We start from the raw sequence: 15,377 nt of genomic DNA, 5'->3' as shown, positions 1-15,377 counted from the left end.
GAAGCACTGCTACTTGGGCGCAGAGATATCACGCAAGACATGAAATCCCACGACTTCCGTCAACATACCGGCGTGAATAGTAGCTGGCTATTTTTCCTACAGTACATGAATGGCAATGAACATGGCTAATTTTGTGAGAGACGAAGATGGTGACTTCTCAGACAGTCAAGAGCCAGAGCCAGAACCATACCTGAGTTTTCAGAAGATGAGCTTCGTGCTTTGGAAATAGAATGACAGGAGGAGGAGGTTGCGATCGCTCAACAGCCTGAGGACTTGAGGATGAGAGCCAACACGAATTCACATTCACATATTATACCACATATTCACATTTCATGTGTTGCGTGATATCTCTGCGCCCAAGTAGCAGTGCTTCGCCTAAGTAGCCGTGCTTCGCCTGTGCTTCGCCTGTGCTTCCCCCTAATATAGTCCCAAGTCAATATCTGCCAAGGAAATCGCCTAGTCTTAATCTGCATCGCTATTTGTACCTGTTGTGAATACGCAGGCCACAAGAAGTAATTAGGTGTTTTTTTTTAATCACTTTTACTCAGGAAATGCTAGCTGGCAACAAAGGATTCCATTCATTGTGCTAAGCTAAGCTAGCGCCGACTCTGTCAAACTAAAACAACGCATGCACTGAGACAAAAATGCATTTGCCCACCTATCTAAATGTGGGAAAGAAGGTGAATAAGCCTTATTTAAAAAAACGGTGGAGTGTTCCTTTAAGCGATAAAAATAAAGCGTTCTGCAAAGTGTGTAGGAAAGAGTTTGGTGTTTCTCATGGAGGGGAAGCAGATGTTAGGCTGCATGCTAGCAGCAAATTACACTGTACCAACACCGCGACAGTACAGACCTTATTATAGGCTATGTAGTCTAACATCATAGTAGGCCTACCTACTATGACAAGACCCTTTGCAGGGACTTTGATTTACAGGCGATCTGACCAATCATAATCCGCCATTTTTGTCCGACAAGGAGAGTTAGTAGATTAACGTTGGACGCAGCTTTAACTGAGGCTCTACAGTGATCTGTCAGACACATTAAAGATCTTTAATCTTTAAAAAAATCTTTGCTCCGCGATGTATTTTTCACTGCGTGAGAACATGGTGTGGCGTGAGAGCGGCATGGCTTGTCAGACATAGCAACAGTACCTAAAGGGGGCGGGTCTTTGTGAACGGTCAATTTTCAGAAAATTCAAACGTGACGTTTTCAATTCGCCCTGCTGCCCACGGGGTTTGATTGACAGGCGATCTGACCAATCATAACGCTGAATCCGCAATTTTGTCCGACAACAAAGCAGTCAGTAGATTAAAGGGATACTTCACCGATTAGCATTAAGCTTTGTATCAGTAGAAACCCGGTAGTATTTTCGAATGACCGTGCTTCCCTCCCTCATGTCCCCCTGAGACGAGAGATTTCTGTAATGTGTGTCTGGAAAAAAAAACTCAGATGACGCAAAAATCGTAATTTTGCGTCATCTGAGGCTTTTTTGGCCAGAGGCTAGAGACTACAGCCAGTAGTAGGAGCTAGTTCCGCATGTTTTCAACCCGCCCATAGGGGTTAGTATCTCACGATAAAACGGCGTCTTTTCAGTTTCGAGTCAACTAGGCTGCGTTCCAGTCCAAAATTGTCATGCCCTTCCCTTGCTAACTTCCCTCCATCTCGTTCACTCGGATGTACATCATTGCTTACGTTGAATGAGTGCCCACAACTGGTGGAAACTGAAAGGGGTTGAATTGGATTGGAGCGTCCTAAGCCCTTGATTACTTGGAATAAGCTATGGAGTTGATTTTTTTTTTTTTTTTTTTTATTCCCTTTAAGAATGTGTTTAATGCAGCATCCAAATGTAAATAGGTGTGTTTGGGTTGTTTTAAATAAAAAAATATATAATTAATATATCATAGAGTTGTTTGTTGTGGTGGTGATTAGACGAGATCTGTGGTGACGTCACAATCGTACTGCATTGTGGGACATATAGGTGCCTGAAGTGTACATATGAAGTAGACTCGCTCCCTCAGTCGAAATTGAGGGAATGATGGTCTATAAACTTCCCACGTCCACTTCACGAAGTGAAACGCACTTCATAAGGGCGGCAGGGATTCTCCCGAGGGGAAGTGCTTAGGGAAGTTAGCAAGTGTGTGTCTAAAAGTGGACTAGAACACAGTCATAGTAGCCTAGTTGTATAATTTCACTTTATTTCCCCAGTTTTGGACATTTTATGTTAATAAATGCTTCTCCGAGGCCTGACACCACTCCCACTGTGTCTGTTGTTATCTCTGCAAGTATATCTCTGCAAGTATATTTATGTTGTAAATATAATTTGTTCTGAAGCAATATTCTCATCAGTTTTCAGTCAGCTTGATATATTGAAATAAACGACCAGTAGGTGGCGACAGGTGACCGTCTTAATGAGTGAGTCATTTATTCAAATGATTCGTTCAAAACGCTAAATCATTCAGTAATGAAAACACGGTTACGTGTTCCTGTGAAATGCGTTATGGTTCTGATGTGATCTTTGTTTGGAACTATTTCCGCTGCTGAAATAGAACAAAAACAGTCAATATTGCGTCTAAAATGTTAGTGACTTAATATGAACTTAAATCAGTGTCAAATAAATGTTTCAATTGTGATGGTATACAGCAATCTTGGTCGTGTGATGTTGCTTAACTGTATCATATGTTATAAATATAAAAACTCAACATGATTCTTTTACCGCAGTATTTTAACTGAGTTTCTGTGTGTGTGCTTCGCTCATTTGTTTCGATTTCTCCTCGAGAGGCTGCGCGAACCTCAACAGCACAACTTACTGTCAGTACATTATACGTATTATTATTCACTATCAATCGCCACTTATACTAAATGTGTTTGCTGTCACAAAGCTTTCGGTGTCTATGTTTATTTCCACTAGATGGTGCTTGTGTACTTCAACACTCATTTATTTCAGTAACTTTTGATCAGTCTAATCTGTATATTTTTATATTTTTTATTATGCTTATTGTGATTTCTATACTCAACTGTTGTATATTTGAGCAATATTTATTCTTTCTAAGAGTTTTTTGGTTATATTTTATTTTGTTCCCATCGTGCCTTTGTAAGTCACTTCCTGTTTTGCCCCCGAATAACGAGTCAGAACCAAGGGGGTAATCTTTCAGAAAAAACTGAAGCTTCCCTGGGGGCTGCCATTGATTAGCAGACCATCGCCTGCTGTTAACATTCCATTGACTCCCATTCATTTTGGCGTCACTTTGACAGCGAATAACTTTACATCTGATGCGTTTAAAGACTCCATTTGTCCATTATTTATTTCTAAAGAAACACGAAAATGTATAAAAGGCTCCATTACCTTGTATTTTACGTTATGGCCCCGTAGAAGCAGTTTTTGTAAAAATAGGCTTACGATTGCATCATAACCACGTGACTCTCTGTCGCACAGTAGAGAAATTACCGTATGGACAGGAGGAGAAGCTCGCGGGCAATGGGGGGGATGTGGAGGCAAAATGACAAAATAATTCATCAGAATACTTAGCAAAAGTTTCTCCTGCTCCTAGCTCATGGACACCTCCTACTCACGCTCTCCGTCTCTGCAAGTTTCGGAAGGGAATGATTCAGATTTCTTTTGGCACAGCTACTAGAAGATAGACAGGTTGCTCACGTCACATATACGTTGTCAAGCTCAGTTTGAGTCTGCACAGTATGCTCAGCCATCAGGAAGTGAGTGCTTCTAATTGACTTCTAATTGAGAAAACTCCGTTGAATCCAATGGGGTCGCTGTGTCCACTTCTTTTACTGTCTATGGTCAGAACTGCAGTCCGAGTTTGACAGAACAATTCTGCTGATTTAAAGTGTTTCTCTTTATGATCATAAGTCATCCGATCAAGAAGCTTCAAGATATAACCCCCTCTCTTAGCTCACAAGCAGGCAAAAGTGGTATGTGGATGTATTTTCTGTTTATGTATGAGTTTAAAGTCATGTGTTTTCCATGTAACTGAGTGTATGACATGTTTGTTGTATAGGCCTATTCGCCTTTTTTTACTCAGTTCTACGGTGTTGGTGTTGGTGTTTAAGTCCAGAGTGCATTAAACATCAGTTAAAAGAACCTCTGCCTTCTCGTTGTGACTAAGAGCGGCATACTAAATTAATGCAGAATCATTCTCGAGTTTTGGTGATTCCCTAGTTATTTTTTGTTATTGACGTTTTAATCAGGCTTGTCCTGTCAGGCAAGTAAAATTCACGTTCACTTGCCCCTTCAAAAGATCCACTTCAAAAGGTCGAGCCCTGCTTAGGGGGGACATTTTCCCCCACTCTACCCTACTGTAGACAGAAATGGGAGATTATAATAAACATTCTGAAAACAATAAAAACATAGAACATTAATAAAATTCATAGTGTATTCTGAATATTCCTCTGGCAGTATCACTGAGCAGTGTGCAGCTCTTCATTTAGATATCTACTGATTTACACCGGCATCGCTAACAATGACCTCATTCAGATAATGTTGCACAATTAAAATGAAAAGATGATATCGCATAAGAAAGATAACACAGCCTTTTTTGCTATTGATTCTTTGCGAAAGTCTACCGGAAGTTTAGTTTTGGGCCACAAAGGCGCATGCAGGAACGTTTGTTTATGTTGTTGCCGTTGAAACCGTCTATAACGAAAATATTTCCCTTCATAAAATGTATATAATTGTGTTGTGAAGATGAACAAATGTCTTACTGGTCTGGAATGAGGGTGAGTAATTAATGACAGAATTTTCATTTTTGGGTGAAAAAAAACCTCCCCGCACACACTGAAATGTGTAGCTGGAATAAGAACAACGCTGTTAGTTCTTTTTGGTTGCTTTATTAAGTCAAGAATGTGATGAATAAAGAATGTTGATGTCCACTCGCCTTGAATCAAGTAGACAGTAATAAATGAAGAATGCAGACGTGACGTCCTCTGCATTCTTAAAATACTAACACTGATTTCTCAATACAGTACTCGGACAATGTGGAGGAGATATCATATTGGCTCTTGGATATGTGTAGGATTGTCACTCATACCGCATGCAAGTGGTCTGATGAACACAACAGCTCTGTGAAAAAGCACAGGTACTTCAATAAATACAAAAATAAAATTCTAGTTCATATTTACAACATTTACGAAGGGATTCAGATCTGTGCATTTATTTAGAGAGAAGCTAGATGGACAAGTTTTGGCAAGAAACAGTCATGTGGTTACAGAATGAATGTTTTCACCCAAAATGTCATAAGATGATCGAGGTTAAAAAAAATCCTCAGCAACCTTTTAAGGGGCCATTCACACTTGCGTTCATCTGTGTTGTTTTTCCCATGTAAACATTGTGACATATTTGACTGCTGCAATGCTTCTCGCTGTTTATTTAGCATCTTTCTCAAGTTAGTAGTAGTTTACATTCCATTTTGCTTCATCTCTCTGATTTACATTTAGGGCCTATTCATTTAGAAGGATATCAATATTTTTGAACACACGAATGACACCAAAGGTTTATGATTTTTCAACATACGGTTCATTAAGGCACGGTCACATTTTTCAGCAAATTTTCACAGGCAAAAATCATTTCAATTGGAATCAACAAGATCTGGAATGTTGAAAGATTTCCCCAAGCAGATTTTTTAACAGGGTCCAGCTGGTCATGTGGATAATAGTCATCAGGATCTACTGTACACAATAATGACAATATATTCAAGAATAATGGTCAAATTACCCAACTGATTGGTTAAACCCCATAGAAGAAGGTCACGTGGATTTTCCACGCTGGAAAACAGAAATATGCTTGGTTCGAAAGTGACTTCTGTGTGAGCTGAAGTCTTCATACATAACTTCACTATTTGACAATATTGTCCCACATGGGTGCTATAAATATTGCACGAAAAACTCACAGAAACCATCTTTAATGCAATAATCCACAGAATACAGAGCAGAGTAATTGGGGAAACATCCACTACACTAAGACAAGACAATACAAAGAACAAAACACACAGACTAAATGAGTTAATTAATGGAACGACATTTGAACGGAATCATTAATCAAGGGAACAAACTGGCGCACACTAGAAAACAAGGTCACACAGGCAAACAGGAACTAAAACACAATTAAGCTAAGCCAAAACAGAACATAACAGAATATAATGGTTACAGTAAGCCGAGGAGACACAGAGCCAGGGTGACACTGCAGGTCTGTTGGGCCAAGGTGGAGCAAAAGGCTCATGGGACCGAGGCGGAGATGGGAATCCGGAAGACCTCTGTGGAGCAGGTGCGACAGAGGGCAACGTTGGAGCAGGAGGGAAGGTGAAGCTCGGTAGAGTTGAAGGGATTGTACAGGTTACAGGTGTCACCGGAAGCCTGGAATCCTGTGGTGGAACCAGGGTGACGCCTGACCAATGCGGAGATGGTAGGACAAAGGTGCCTGGTGGAACTGGTTGGATGATGGGCCATGGTGGAGATGAAGGAACATGATGCCAAGGTGGAGCCGATGAGTCAGAGGACCGAGTTGGATCTGGGGCTCGGTGGCTGAAGGCGGAAACAGGGCAGATCATCATGCCTAGGTGGAGCTTAGGACTGAGGCGGATCCGCAACACTGCAGGGAGCCAATAACAGGATGAGCCGAGGGACTGACAGGAACCAGCGGAGGAAAGGCTGGGAGGGATCTCGGTAGACTTTGAGCTGGACAAAACCAGCGGGGATGCAGGAGATTCTGAGCTGGGCAAAATCAGCGGGTACACAGGAAACTCTGAGCTGGGTGGAACCGGGGAAGGGAGAATTAGGGGTATTACTACCTCAAATTCATCCAAAATATTTCCAGAGGCCAGGCATCACTTATTCACAGTGGAGGGAGTGTGTCCATCCATGTCCTCAAACTCCACAAGCATTCCTTCAGAGATGAGTGTTATTGCCGGCTAGCGCACCTGGTCAGACATGTCCTGGGGCTCAGGCTCTGGGACGAGGCACAGCTCAGATGGGTCTTCTGGCTCATTGTTCGCGACAGGTACTGGCTCAATGTCTGTGGTGGGCACAAGCATCTGTTCTGTCCGGCAGGATGAAAGCTGACTGGGCTCTGAGTTTAGAGTGGGGCTGGTGTCATCCTCCGCATAGCCGATGGTGAACACCGACTTGTTCACCAGCACCCACTCTGTGAATGCGGCGAAGTCCTCACAAGGACCGCATCCTGGAAGGCATGCCCTGGACCGCTTGCTGAGGCTGGAGATGTAGATGAAGGTCAGGATAGTGCGTCTGGCACGTCAATTCCAAAAACTCCCTGATGTGAGCGGTCCTTCTGTTCCAAGCATAGCAGGTGAACTGCAGGTAAGTCCATGGTGAAATGAGAAATGAGGAGGGAAAAAAGGGAAAAACGTAGCAAATAATCCTTTTGTTTTCAGTCCGGTTCTTTGTCACGCGTGGGTGCTATAAATATCACACAAAGACAAAGAACTACGTGAAACAGTCTTTAATTAAAAAATCCACAGAATAATGGGGAAAACACATTCACTACACTAAGGGTACGTTTACACGACAACGATATGCTTAAAACAGAGAAATGCTGTACGCAGAATTTTCCGCGTACAGCCGAACACCATTGCCAAAACAATCCCAATGTATTCTGCTGCCAGGCCATTAAACACTATAGATTGAACACGTAAAATGCATGTGCATGACGTCATCGTTTTCAGAGATTCACGTCTTTGTTATTCACACGGCACAACGTGCACTTTGAAACCCGTTTCCAAAAGTTTGCATTTGCATTTCAGGCACCCAAAAAGCTGTTGTCGTGTAAATGAACGGCCAAAATGCATAAAAAGTTTTATGTTTTTAGTTGAAAACGGTGTCGTGTAAACAGCCACAAGACCAGACAAATAACTGAACAGAACAGAGTATATATACACAGACTAAATGAGTTAATTAATTGAATGAGAGGTGAACGGAATCATTAATCAAGGGAACAAAAGCCCTATTCGGACGGGACTTGGTTTTCAGGGGGTCATTCGAGAAATTCACGTTTCACAGATGTACTGTACTTTGCGAATCTGAACCCATCCGAATCTGCCAAGTCAGTGTTTTTCTCACACAACCGCAGTAAAAATTCCAGAGCAAATTATGTACTGTTTTTCGGCAAAATCTAATCCCATCCAAATGCGAATGTCTGTGATTGCGGATTCTAACGCTTCTCCTCGTGTGTTTTTGACCTATCTGAGCTACCATTTCCACACTAATCTTCGGCATGCTTTTATTTAGTTTGAATATGAATGGTATTAACATACGTCATACTAGTGTTGTCCTAAGTACCTACTTCGGTACCAAGTCGGTACTGAAATGAAAAAAAGTGACGATACCAGCATTTCCCTCTTGCATTTTGAGTGTCTGCTTTCATCTGTGTAAGCCCTCAGTGAAAACAACATGTTGTTGATCATTGTAGCCAATTACAGACATGTACTGTATGTTGAGCACGTGAACGCAATGGCAAACCAGTGGTGTTTAAGAATCCGTTCAATTTCATTTTCATCCGTTAATTTTTAAAATTTTCAGTACTTTTGACAACACTATACGTGATGCATGCAAGAACACCTTGCATGACCTTCTGTAACGCCCACTTCTAGAAAACACACTCGACCTCTGTAATAAACACGGAGATGTTAGTCCCGTCCGAATCTGTACATGAAATCACAGACGTTCAGTGATAAGAACTGTAACTCAAACGTTGTTTAGAAAACTAGACCTGTCCGAATAGGGCTAAACTGGCTAGAACACACTAGAATACTAGTTCACACAGACAAACAGGAACAGGGAAAACAGAAGCTGAAACACAATGAAACTAACCCAAAACAGAACATAATAGCATATAACCATTACTAATATGGAGTGGACCTTTTTTTGCCTGCAAAACTTTGCTGTTAATGTGACCACACTTTTATCAAAATCCCAAAATTCAAGTAATTTCTATATGAATACACGCAATCAGGAATTTCTCATGAGGGCGAAATATTTCCGCACATAGATTTTGCATCAGGTTCAAGTTGGCCACAGAAAATGACAAATGACAATTAACCTTTTTTGCCCACAAAAAATTCACAAATGTGACCGCACTTTTACTCATTGTTCTTGGGCAGTTAACTCTATACATACTGCAATGCAATGGATATTTAAAGAAAGTTGACTTGAAAAGTTCTGACAAGAGGGACCAGATGTTGAAAAATAATTCCACAGATAAAAGAAACATTAAACCAGCTTTTTTGGCTGGTCTTTGCTTGGTTTAAGCTGGTCAAGCTGGTCTCCTAGGCTGGTCAATGGTGTAAAGCTAGCTAGTCTGCCTTCCTCACCAGCTGACCAAAATCAGCTCAAGCTGGTTTCATTTTGTTTTAAGCAGAGTCAATAAACCTTTAAAGGTAAGACAATGACTATCAACATGAATTTTCCATCACAGGTTAGAGAAATATGGCACAGTTTGTGAAAAATAAGATTTATGGATATCTTAATTTTAAAATAATGAAATGTGCAACCATTGTTCATTCGAGTACATTCAAACAGCAAAACATCTGAGAAATTTTGCTTTAAATCAGGTTCAAACTGTACGATTTTACCACCCAAGATAATTTTGGGATCATTCAAGATGTCTCTTTTTGTAGCGCAAAATCTGAGGTCTTTGTGTGACACGTGTATTCACTATTGGACAAATCATTTTCTACACAATGACACAGCCTCCAATGAAATTTTCCGTCACAGTCACACAGTGTGACCGCTCGTGCAAGCTGTCAAGGGCACCACTGGTGCCGAAGACTTGCCTATGACGTGTATATGACTTATGACGTCACACGGTGTTCCATGACTTTTACCCCAGATCTCATTGGGATCATGTACAAAAAACGTAAAGGACTGGAAAAATCGTACAGTATGTGCCCGGTTTAAATGAAGCTTAAACCACCAGATCTCCACAACAGAACGCTTCTTACAACCCTGCATTCATCCCATGTGTTTTTAAAGTAGCTAAATGTGGTAAACCTCTGGGTCATCTTCAGAAAAAGCCTTGACAATGGTCATTTTTCTTTCCAATCAGATGGCTTAAACAGATACAACATGAAAGATTGAGATCTGAGGTTATTTCCTGTAAAAATATTGTATATGCCAAAAGAGAGTGTAGAGGCCATAAAACCACTTAAAAAATATACTCACAAAATACCACAGGGATAAAGGAAAGGAAATCTATCAGTCTCCTGGTTTTCGTTTCAGTCTTTGAAGCAGGAAGTCTTTTTGTCTTTTCTCTGCAAGGAGCTCTTGAATTCTTTTATTATGCGTTCTCTCACGGAACGGCACTCGCTTTTTGGGGACAAAGTGGTTGAGTGCAACCTCGTTCGGACTGACAATCCTGTAAGGCACGTCGATGGAGTTATTCTCCTTCTTGTCTTCTGACCGATGGAGACTAACAATGGCAGGAGGGCTCGTTGTTGCAGTAATGTTTGGCGGTAGCGTTGTCATATCCGTTGTCTGAATGTTTTCATTCTCAGGTGTGCTTGTATACTGCGTAGTGGTTGACCAAGGCTCTGTAAACGATGAGATGAACTCATGAGATTCTGATTCCGAGAAGTGTTCAGCTGAGACGTCGGTCCAGGTTTCGTCCTCGTAGAAGGGGGTGCTGGTTTCCTCTTCGTAGTCGAGTGTGCTGGGACGCTTAGTGTCCACAGTGACAGAACCAGTGGTGAAAGTGATTGTGGTTCCTTGTTTTAGGGTCATTGGGTTCAGAGTAGTTGTGTGGCCCCAAGATGCGGGGTTGGTGCTGATGTTTCTCCATCTGCTGACTGATGGTGTGATTGTTGTGCTGGGCTTCTGTGAGGTCCTGTACAGCTGTGTCATGTGAACGGGAGATGTTGCAGTGGGAGTTATGGGTGGGGCAACAGTGGTGTAGATCCAGGGTCTGGTCAGGTTGAATTCAGAGGTGTAGTTGCCTTCGTTGCAGGACTTGCAGCACATCTGCCTGTAGCCAAGGTTGGAGCAGTACTTATTGAGAACCTCCATTCGACAGATCACAGACTTGTCTCCTTTACAGCGGGACCCTGATAAAATAAACCAGCAGGAGACTGACGTCAGTACAATAATGGGGGAAAAAAGAAAATGTATTAAATATAACAATATACACTACCAGTCAAAAGTTTTGGATCGGTAAGATTTTTTATGTTTTTAAAAGAAGTCTCTTCTGCTCACCAAGGCTGCATTTATTTGGAATATAATATTGTGAAATATTATTACAATTTAAAACATCTGTTTTCTATGTGAATATATAGTAAAGTGTAATTTATTCCTGTGACCAAAGCTGTATTTTCAGGATTCTTTGATGAATGGAAAGTTCAAAAGAACAGAATTGATCTGAAATAGAACCTTCTTGTAACATTAAACATTACCGTTCAAAAGTTTGGGGTCAGTAAGCATTTTTTATCATTTAAAAAACAAAAAAACAACAACAACAACCTTTTATTCATCAAGCATGAATGAAATTGATCAAAAGACAGTACAGTAAAGACATTTATAATGTTACAAAAGATTCTATTTCAAACTAGATGCGAAAGTTCGTCGAGACAAACTTTAAGTTGGCTTGAGAATGTTTGGACCAGAACGTTTTTTTGCTTGGCGGTTGCAAGGGTGTTCTGGGTGGTTGCTATGCTGTTGCTAGGTGGTTGCTAGGGTATTCTGGGTGGTTGCTAGGCGGTTGCTAGGGTGTTTTGGGTGGTTGCTAGGTTGTTCTGGGTGGTTGCTATGGTGTTGCTAGGCAGTTGCTAGGGTATTCTGGGTGGTTACTAGGCGGTTGCTAGGGTGTTCTGGGTGGTTGCTATGGTGTTGCTAGGCGGTTGCTAAGGTATTTTGGGTGGTTGCTAGGGTGTTGCTAGGTGGTTGCTAGGGTATTCTGGGTGGTTGCTAGGTGGTTGCTAGGGTGTTTTGGGTGGTTGCTATGGTGTTGCTAGGCGGTTGCTAAGGTATTTTGGGTGGTTGCTAGGGTGTTCTGGGTGTTGCTAGGCGGTTTCTAGGGTATTATGGGTGGTTGCTAGGCAGTTGCTAGGGTGTGCTGGGTGGTTGCTATGGTGTTGCTAGGCGGTTGCTAAGGTACATTGGGTGGTTGCTAGGGTGTTCTGGGTGGTTGCTAGGGTGTTTTGGGTGGTTGCTATGGTGTTACTAGGTGGTAGGTAGTTGTCACAGATGGTTACTATGGAGTTTTTATAGAGTTCTTAGAATGATTTAGCACTTAACTAATCGCTATTAGCATGTAGCTAGTCACTGCTAGCATGTGTAGCATGTTGGAAGTGCTGTTTGCTAGCATGAGTCAAAAGAGCCAAACCTCATCTCTATACGATGTTCTGATACAGAGATATAGGTCTTGCAAAACGGTTGCTAGGGTACTCAAGTTTGGTTGCTATGGAGTTGCTTGGGAACTGGGAGCTTTAAACGTAAGAAGTTTAAAGTGGTTTGAAGTTTAAAGTAGTTTACAGTAGTTTGAAGTTTATGACAAATAGATAGATAAATAAGTTAGATAGATACACACACACACACACACGTGCACACACGTGCGTGTGTGTGCCTGAGTTTAGAGTTTATAAGTGTATAAATTGGTGACTTTATAAATGTACGAGTTTTTGAGTTTTGAGTTTATAAGTTTAAATGAGTTTAAGAGTTCAGAGTGTATTAATTTATGAGTTTAAGAGTTCATAAGTCTATGAATTCATGAGTTTATAAGTTAATTAGTTTATAAGTGTATGAGGTTAGAGTTTATTAGTTTAAACGAGTCTCAGTGGCTCATATAGTATATAGAACGGCAGTTTGGTTTAGTCTTCAAGGTGTTTGGATTTAAATTTTCGTCGGTTGGTGAGTTTGAATCTGGATTTGAATTTTTTAGAACTCCCCAATGTAAGTCAATGGGAGTTTTTCCGAGTTTTGATCGGCATTTTTAGGAAAACCGCAAGTCCGATCAGTCTGAAAAGATATAGCAACTAACTTCAGAACAGTTTGAAGGTCTGAGCCGAGTTTGGAGTATGTAGAGTTAAAGCTCTAGGACGAGTTTGAGTCAACAGTTTTTAACAGAAGAATAATAAGTTTAAGTACAATATCAGTAAGTTGGCTCTCTCAAGCCAACTTAATAAATGCTGTTCTTTTGAACTTTCTATTTATCAAACCGTTTTCAATATTGATAATAATAATGAATGTTTTTTGAGCATCAAATCAGCATATTAGAATGATTTCTGAAGGATTATGTGACACTGAAGACTGGAGTAATGATGCTGAAAATTCAGCTTTGATATCACAGGAATAAATTACATTTTAAAATGTATTAAAATAGAAAAGTAATTTTAAATTGTCATAATATTTAACAATATTACTTTTTTTTGTGGTATTTTTAATCAAATAAATGCAGCCTTGGTGAGCAGAAGGGACTTATGAATATATACAGTGCTATGCATAAGTTTAGACACCCATGCTAAAGTTGACTAAAAAGAGGAATAAAAAATCATATTTTGGAAATTGAACTTAATGCCTTAATTAAAAAAATTAGGAAAAATCCAACCTTTAAGGACACCAATTTTCTTTGTGAATGAATAATGTATCGTAAATAAATAAATGTTCTTCCTTAAAATACAGGGTGCATAAGTCTGGACACCCCTATGTTAAATTCCCATAGAGGCAGGCAGATTTTTATTTTTAAAGGCCAGTTACTTCATGGATCCAGGATACTATGCATCCTGATAAAGTTCCCTTGGCCTTTGGAATTAAAATAGCCCCACATCATCACATAGCCTTCACCATACCTAGAGATTGGCATGGTTTTATTTCAGTTAGCCTAATAGCTAGTTTGATTTGCATTGAGAGATGATCTTATGGAAAGTACCCCATGCCAATCTCTAGGTATGGTGAAGGCTATGTGATGATGTGGGGCTATTTTAATTCCAAAGGCCAAGGGAACTTTATCAGGATGCAAAAAAAAAAAAAAATACTTACAAATAAAAATCTGCCTGCCTCTATGGGAATTTAACATAGGGGTGTCCAAACTTATGCACCCTGTATTTTAAGGAAGAACATTTATTTATTTACGATACATTATTCATTCACAAAGAAAATTGGTGTCCTTAAAGGTTGGATTTTTCCTAATTTTTTAAATTAAGGCATTAAGTTCAATTTCCAAAAGATGATTTTTTATTCCTCTTTTTAGTCAACTTTAGCATGGGTGTCTAAACTTATGCATAGCACTGTATATTCATATTTGAATAATATAAAAGATTTATAAAATATGAAAATGAACGAACAAGAGGCTTAGTGCCAAGTAAAGTCAATACAAGAAAAAAATAAAAATAAAATTAGGATAAGAAAATCAAACAAATTCAAAATATGTAATATATTAAGAAAATATAACAAACATAAAAATAATATAATAATAATAATGTAAAAAATATATGAAATAAGAAAATGAAAGATGCAGAACACCAGGAAATGAGGGGGGAAAAGTGCAATGAAAATAGTTAGTCACACTAAGTAAAACAGCAACAAAAAATTATAGAGCAAGAGCACATATTCTGAGGGTTTAAGTATTCAATATATTAGTTGACCCTTTATTCCCATAAACACAGCCGACAAGAAACCACATAGTTACATAGAGACTTCCTGTCAAATATAGAGCGTATACAAGACAACACATACAACTTTTCTTAGTACAATGTAAACTGCTTTGAAATGTCACACCATTCACAGTTTAGTAAACATGTTGGTAAAACATCTCAACACCATCAAATCCATTGAAAAACCGACAATTTTGAGGATTATAGTAATAAAAAAAAAAAAGGAAAAATGCCACATCCTGAATTACATTTAAACAATCACAAAACGTAACCGCACGTACTGTAATGTTATTTAATGCTACACTGGAATGAAAGAGCCATGACAAATAAGACCTACAGAGGCCAGCATTCAGCAGAGATCTGACTACAGGCCACATGCTGCCTTCAACACCCTCTCTGATATCACTTTAAACAGTTTTAAATACTTCAATAATGTGTCCAGACAGGGGCGTAGTTTGTGGGGGGGTTGGGGGGGAGGAGATAACCCCCCCAATATTTAAATCTATGCATTACAACCCCCCCAATATTTATACCATGATCATATGAAAAATATGCAGACCCAAACTTCAACCCCCCCAATGTTCAAACCAAATCTACGCCCTTGTGTCCAGATGTGAGGTGGTTTGAATATGTTATTCCAGAAACGTGCTGGAAGAACTGTTGAAAACAAATGCTACCGTTAACGCCTTTTACTGTAAAGTTTGTATCGAAGTCTCGTGGTTTTAAATAAAGGAGGATTTTCAGCCTAGACCCTGTTATATTTCTTCCAGTTACTCCGAG

General features: G+C 39.9%; 1 protein-coding gene across 2 annotated transcripts in view; it reads right to left on the bottom strand.

The window, feature by feature from the left end:
• Positions 1-4,832: 4,832 nt before the first annotated feature.
• adamts2a (ADAM metallopeptidase with thrombospondin type 1 motif, 2a) overlaps positions 4,833-15,377 on the bottom strand; it is a 91,723-nt gene continuing 81,178 nt past the window's right edge. Inside the window, exons 22-23 of one of the 2 annotated variants that reach the window (XM_084387508.1) lie at positions 10,180-11,057; positions 4,833-5,071 (exon numbers count right to left, since the gene is read on the bottom strand). In XM_084387508.1, coding sequence (XP_084243634.1) covers positions 10,213-11,057 — 845 coding nt within the window. In that variant the 3' untranslated portion in view covers positions 4,833-5,071; positions 10,180-10,212. Of the gene's footprint in view, positions 11,058-15,377 lie in introns of both variants that reach the window. The other variant, XM_084387507.1, reaches the window with a different exon arrangement.

The sequence above is a fragment of the Rutilus rutilus genome, assembly GCF_951802725.1.
Source record: "Rutilus rutilus genome assembly, chromosome: 18".
NCBI lineage: Eukaryota > Metazoa > Chordata > Actinopteri > Cypriniformes > Leuciscidae > Rutilus > Rutilus rutilus.
Note: the sequence above shows the minus strand (reverse complement) of the source record. Positions and strands in the feature narration are given on the sequence as shown.